The sequence below is a fragment of the Dromaius novaehollandiae genome, unplaced genomic scaffold (assembly GCF_036370855.1).
Source record: "Dromaius novaehollandiae isolate bDroNov1 unplaced genomic scaffold, bDroNov1.hap1 HAP1_SCAFFOLD_27, whole genome shotgun sequence".
NCBI classification, from domain to species: domain Eukaryota; kingdom Metazoa; phylum Chordata; class Aves; order Casuariiformes; family Dromaiidae; genus Dromaius; species Dromaius novaehollandiae.
In genome coordinates this window covers 6159983-6166457 of record NW_026991415.1, presented here as the reverse complement: position 1 = coordinate 6166457, position 6475 = coordinate 6159983, and the positions used below count along the sequence as shown (strand labels likewise).

At 52.2% G+C, this 6475-nt stretch overlaps 1 protein-coding gene across 1 annotated transcript; it reads right to left on the bottom strand.

Moving 5' to 3' along the window:
• Positions 1-2933: 2933 nt before the first annotated feature.
• Positions 2934-3869, bottom strand: LOC135326366 (olfactory receptor 14A16-like). The gene has a single exon (XM_064504248.1). The coding sequence runs from the start codon at positions 3867-3869 to the stop codon at positions 2934-2936; it is 936 nt and encodes a 311-aa protein (XP_064360318.1).
• Between the last annotated feature and the right edge of the window lie 2606 nt (positions 3870-6475).

The window sequence follows — 6475 nt, the reverse complement described above, 5'->3', positions numbered from 1 at the left end:
TTCAGCTTGCCTCTCATGTGTAAGGGGATATAAATGTAGACCAATACAACACTGAAAGCAGGCACGCATGAAATAAAAGGAGGGAATGTTAAGGAAATTGCCACTGTTCTCTAGTTTTGCAGAGAAAGAACATGCAAGGTCACAGCGCCCTGCAAGCAGAACATCTTCTCTGACCTTGCCTTAGCCCTGTCCTTCATAGAGTTGAGGAAGTGCAAAGAAGCCAGTTTAATCCAGCCAGCAGTACCAAAGTTGCTCAAAGGTAACACCAGAGGAGGTGCAAATCAGCTAATAAGTAATTACAAGATGGTCTGTATAAGGCTGGCACGGAAATACCTCATACTGTAACAGGGCAAGGGGATTGGTAGAACTAAGAATCATGGTTAGATCTGGTTGGCTATGTAGACTAAAGTATTGAATAGGTAACAGCTTAGTATTGCTTAAAAGCTGTAACCAAAAGCTGCTCAGGGTCCTTCTTGTGTGCCCAGCAGAGAGGCACCTTATTGCTAGCAATAAAACTTTAAGAATCTTAGAGAATCCGACTCCTGCTGCTCATTACCGGTGCCCACAAATGAACAAAAGAGAAAAGATGATTTTAACACTTACCACTGGCCTATCAGGGCCTCAGGCAGAAGTGACCTCACAACTGCAAACCCCAGCCACGTGACCAGCACTGCCCTATCAGGCACTGAGGCACAACTTGCTGAAGAATACTGGACTGGGGCTGTCTACAGGTAGCCGCTTAGCACAACTTCTATAAAACTTACTTAGCATGAGTAGCTAAATTTGCTGCAGCCTTAGGCCGCACTCAGATAACATGAGGAACTTTCACCTAGTTTGATAAGAAAGGGCCCCAGAGCTGGTTCCAGCTGGAAAGAGAAGGGAGTTACCAGCAGTCTGTGTTCCTGTGTCTCACACTCCCAAAGGGAGGATGTCAAGGCTTTGAAATAAGGGCTGTGCAGGGCGTCAGGACCTTGAGAAACAAAGCCTGCCCTCACTGCTGGGGCAGTGTTAATTGTTGTGGTCTGGAATTACCTCCTCCGGACCTGGAGAGACAATGATAGGACCCAATAAGGAACAGGAAGACCCCAGACCTGAATATTACTCCTGGTCCAAACTACCACATGAGCAGTGAAGAACTTCGCCTGAAAAGTTATAATTGCCCAGGGGTTTCTTTGTTTGGGGTCCCTCTCCAGAGGAACCCAGCTCGAACTGTCATTTGCTGCTGTACCACTTAGAGTAAATGAGTTTGTGATACTCCGCGTCTGAGACTCTGCTTTGGGAAACCTAGGGTCAGAGGCCATCTTTAACACTGCCCCTCACCTGCTGGCAGTGCAGCCCGTGGGAAAGGCAGAGCCTGTCTCTGTGCCTGGGGTCTTTCCATTCATGGAGTTGCAGAGGAGTTTTGGTGGGATCAGACCCCTGGAGGTCTCCAGTCCAACCTCCCACGCACAGCAGGGCTGCTTAGAGCCCTACGCTCTTGTCTGTGATCTCTGAACTGCACCTGACCCCAGTTACCATCCCCAAACCTGCTCTGGTCCTCTTGTGCAGGCACTGCGGGACGGCACCCCTCGTTGGTGGGTCACTGCCCTGCCTGCCTTGCCGGCACCCTCGGCTCCCAGCTCCCCTTCCCACACGCAGCAGCCCAGCTCTTGCTGCTCCCAGCACTCCAGTGCTCTGTAGCAGGAACCTGTTCACAAGTGGTGCTTAAACACTCAAGCTGCGATACAGAAACACCTGCTTTTGTAACTACACATTAAAAAGCACACCCCAGGTGGCTGCTCTCACTTTTTCATCTAGCTAAGACTCCGTGTGACGTGCCACCTGGGTAGGGGGTCCAAATCCAAAGCACTCCTTACTCCTGTAAAAGGGCTGTCAGGCAAGAGTTGCTGCTGTGCCTGTATGGCCAATGTTTATACTTACAACCTCCTCTGAGATCTGCTCAGGTCCCAGCTTCCCTTGCCAAGGCTTTCCTGACCATAGCTGGACGCAGGTCCGAGGTAGAGATGGGGAGTCAGGTCAGCACCTGAGAGGGCACTCCCTGCCCACCCCAGGCACACGCTGTCCCTGGAGATCCCCTGAGCTCTCCTTGGGGCTCCGATCCCCCTCCAGAAGGATGGGCATCTCTCATTATTGTCGCCTGTGGGACAGTTCTGGGCAGGCAATTCAGACACCATTTCCCATCTCCACTGGTCACTGACGGGTGATATTCACACATTAGAGCACAATGTGGAAATGAGAAGAAATCTTGAAAAGAGAAACTCCTGCTGCTGTTTCTGGACTTGTCTCCAGGAAAGCTGCAGCCCCCACTGGAAGGCTGCAGCCAGGAAATGCCTGCTGTGGCAGTGGGGGGGAATGGTCCTGAGGAGCAGAGGGTCTGTCCCTACAAGCTGCATCTAGACTCTCCTCCCCTCCCCTCCCACTCCGCTGTGAACATTGGAGCACAGGAGAGGGAAGGGACCAGCCCATGGTGACAGCCATCTGGCAGGAGGAGAGGGGTGTGAGATCACACCCTGACTGGGCTCAGGGCAGCTGAGCTCTCCTGATGGACATAGGACCCATGGTCTCATCCTGTCTATACTTATATGAGCCTGACTGTCCCCTTGAGGTCCCTTGGTGTCAGGGCCAAAAGAGACACTGCAAAGGGAAACTCTCTCCACTGCCTTGAGGGCATCCGAGGGAGATCAGACTAGTGGGCTCTGAGGTTCTCCCATCTCTGCTGATGAAGGGGGAAGCCTGGCTTCCTGCTTCAACACGGTCTCTGGGTCAGATTCAAATGAGAGATTCCTGAGAAGTGACATGAAGCAAAACTTTTTTTAATTGCAAGAATACATCAGGCATTGGGGTAAGGTTAAGGGTAAGACAGAAATAAATGCATAACACAGAGCCTTGATGCCAGATGCTTTGTGAATGATGAGTGGATGCACACGGGATGGTTATTGGTGCTGACATTGGACCCATTGGACCAGTATCCTTAGTGCCTCCTTGAGCTCCTTGTTCCTCATGCTGTAGATGAGGGGGTTCACTGCTGGAGGCACCACCGAGTACAGAACAGTCACCACCAGGTCCAGAGCTGGGGAGGAGATGGAGGGGGGCTTCAGGTAGGAAAACATGCCAGTGCTGATGAACAGGGAGACCACGGCCAGGTGCGGGAGGCACATGGAAAAGGCTTTGTGCTGGCCCTGCTCAGAGGGGATCCTCAGCACGACTGTGAAGATCTGCACGTAGGACACCACAATGAAAATGAAACACCCAAAGCCTAAACTAAGACTAACCACAAGCAGCCCAGCTTCCCTGAGGTAGGCATCTGAGCAGGAGAGCTTGAGGATCTGGGGAATTTCACAGAAGAACTGCTCCACGACATTGCCTTGGCAAAGTGGTATTGAAAATGTGTTAGCAGTGTGTAGGAGAGCATTGAGAAAACCAGTGCCCCAGGCAGCTGCTGCCATTTTGACACAAGCTCTGCTGTCCATGATGGTCCCGTAGTGCAGGGGTCTGCAGATGGCCACAAACCGATCATAGGCCATGACAGTGAGAAGAGAATACTCAGCTGAACATAAGAAAAAGAAGAAAAAGACCTGGGCAGCACATCCTGAGTAGGAAATGGCCCTGGTGTCCCACAGGGAATTGGCCATGGATTTGGGGACAGTGGTGGAGATGGAGCCAAGGTCAAGGAGGGAGAGGTTGAGGAGGAAGAAGTACATGGGGGTGTGGAGGTGGTGGTCGCAGGCGACGGCTGTGATGATGAGGCCGTTGCCCAGGAGGGCAGCCAGGTAGATGCCCAGGAACAGCACATAGTGCAAGAGCTGCAGCTCCCGTGTGTCTGCAAATGCCAGGAGGAGGAACTCATTGAAGGAGCTGCCATTGGCCATTTGGTCCCACTGGGCTTTGGGGACTGTCTAAGGAGGAAAAGACATTAACAAATTAGGAGAGATGTTCCAAGGGAGAAAAAAAGTAACATTTCTCTTTGAGAACAGCACATTGCCTCTCTCTCTTTTGGGGAGGATCATTGGGCAGGTACCTTGCTTGAGCTCTGCCCTGTGCTGGCTGAGTGTGCTGTGAGGACCAGAAGCCTCTGCCCATGGGCTGCAGAGGAGTCAGTCCTGCTGTACAGTAGTGGGAACATGGGAACATGGGTCAACAGCTCTGGCACTCATAATTTCTGTCAAATAAAATCTATTCATCACGTGGAAGGGCTTTTCAGTGTTTTCACTACCTGCTCTAAAGAAGGAGAGTTGAGGAACAGAGTTTTACAGAATGTTTAATAATGTTTATTTTCTTTGAGATGTCCTTGTCGCCTCTGGGGAGCGTTCCTCAAAGGCAGAAATTCTCAGCATTTCTATTGTGAGTCTTGGAAAAAAAAGATTCACTGCCACTTGGTAGAGTGAGGATAGCTTGTGTGTCTATCAATCAGCCTTGTTCCCAGCTGTCCTGTACTCACACCACTTTGAGCTGGAGGATGATCACTCTCATACGTTGCCCTAAAAAGAAACCAGCCACTGCTGAGAGCAGAGGACTCCACTTTCAAAGTGCACATCTCCAACCATCTCTCCCTTTCTCCAGGCACCAGAGGGAGGTCTCCACACTCCCCTTCTAGCCAAGGATACACAGGGCTCTTTTCAGCTGCCCATTTACAACCTCCCACCACCATTTCCATGCTCTTCACATCTCTGCAGCTTCTTCACGGTGTCTCAGATATCACAGCAATGCTATGAGACAGCTGTGCCTTGCTGGAGGGCAGCTCACAGCCTGGCAGGACACCACAGGGAAACAGTCAAAGGCCTGTCAGGACTGAGGATGGGCTCTCCTTAAGGGAGAGTCAGCTCAATTCCCAACCCCACGGACTGCAATTCCTGGAGCCACACTGGTCAAAAGTGGGCTGGGGCAACAGCACTCCCATGCAGACCCCTCTCTTGCACAACTTGCAGCATTGGTGTCAGAACTGCAGCTGAAAACCCCGACCCCAGGGAGCCCGAGAGAAGAACAGGAGCAGCATGGAGAGGAGGGGAAACAAGGAGCAACTCGATAATTCTGCTGCCAAGGGAGGCCAGGAGTGAGAGACAGACGGGTGCTCGGAAAAGCCTTTACCTTACCCAGCTGGGCATGCTGCCTCACAGACAGTAACATTGCAGGGCAATCACTCCCTTTGTGGCAGGAGAGATGTCCCTCTCCTCTGCCGGAGGTCTGGCTGCAGAGGAGGCAGCTCATGCCCTGGACTCCATGGCTGTCAGGGCAGAGGCTCTGCTGGGTGGAAGAAGAGACATGAGGGGCTTGCTCAGAGGAAGAGTCTGCATCAGAGGGACTGACCATGACTTGCCCAAATCCATCCTCTCCTTGTGATTCTGTTAGCAGTTCCCTCTCATTCCCTGCACATCTCTGCTGCCTGGAGCAGTCCCTGCTGGAAGCTCTTTCTCTGTCCCAACATCTTTTCCCGGTCATCCTCTGTGTGCTCAGTTCTGCCCTACTGAAACCTCCCGGGACAGGGCACAGGCCAGGGGCACCTCTGTGTTTGCAGGTCCTAAGAAGCAGGTGACACAAACCTTGACTAACGCAGAGAAGGTGATGCTGGTGCTGTCTGTAGCATCACCTACTGATCCCTGAGAGGGAAGGTTTGGGAGTCCCAGTTCCTTACCAAAGCTTTTTTCTCCCTGCCAAAATCTGGAAATTGAAAGTGCAGACATTGAGAGGAAAGCTCCTGCCCTTTCAAGTAGCCTTTTCTTCACTTTCCTCTAAAAAGACTCCTCAGAAATGTCCTATGCATAAGCTAGAGCTGTGAGCAGCCCTGAACCAGGCAGCACCCTCTCAACAGGAGAATGAACCTGCCCTGATGAGGGGCACACTTCCCACCCAGTGCTTCTCCCCACAGTGCAGTGGGGAGTTTCCTGGGCAGGCTGAGTGCTGACCCTTGCAGGCAGCAGAGTCACTGCCCCAGGCACACAGCACCCGGGAGCACAGGGACACTGCTCTGAACTACAGCCCTGGGCAGACCTGTTTGCACAGCCCAGCTTCATACCCTGTGGCCATTCCTGAGAAAGGTAACAGGCTGCCCTGTCAATCTGATGTTGTGGCTGGGAATCTCTGCTCTGAAGCATCTCATCCTCCTCTGAGTGGGATCCTTAAAAGGACAGTCATGCGATGGGATAGCTTTAGAAGACCCCTCCAGGAACCTCAGTAGCATTGCCCTACAGCCAGATACTTACCGTGTCAAGGGCTGTGAAGATTTCTCCCACAAGCAGCTCTCCTCTGTCCTCCCACTCCACACTGCCTTCCACTTCTCTCTGCCTTCTCTCATCTCATGTCAGCAGCAGCAGGCAGTGCTGAAGCCCTGCTGCTCTTTGCAGAGGAGCTGCTCCTGCACACAGCTGTCTCTGGGCAGTGCTGCCAGGTTGCCATGAGCTCCTCCTGTTTCATTAGCCTGGCCCCACTTGGGAACAGTAGCCCAGCTGAAGGTGGGATTTTGTTTGTCCTTTGTACTCCT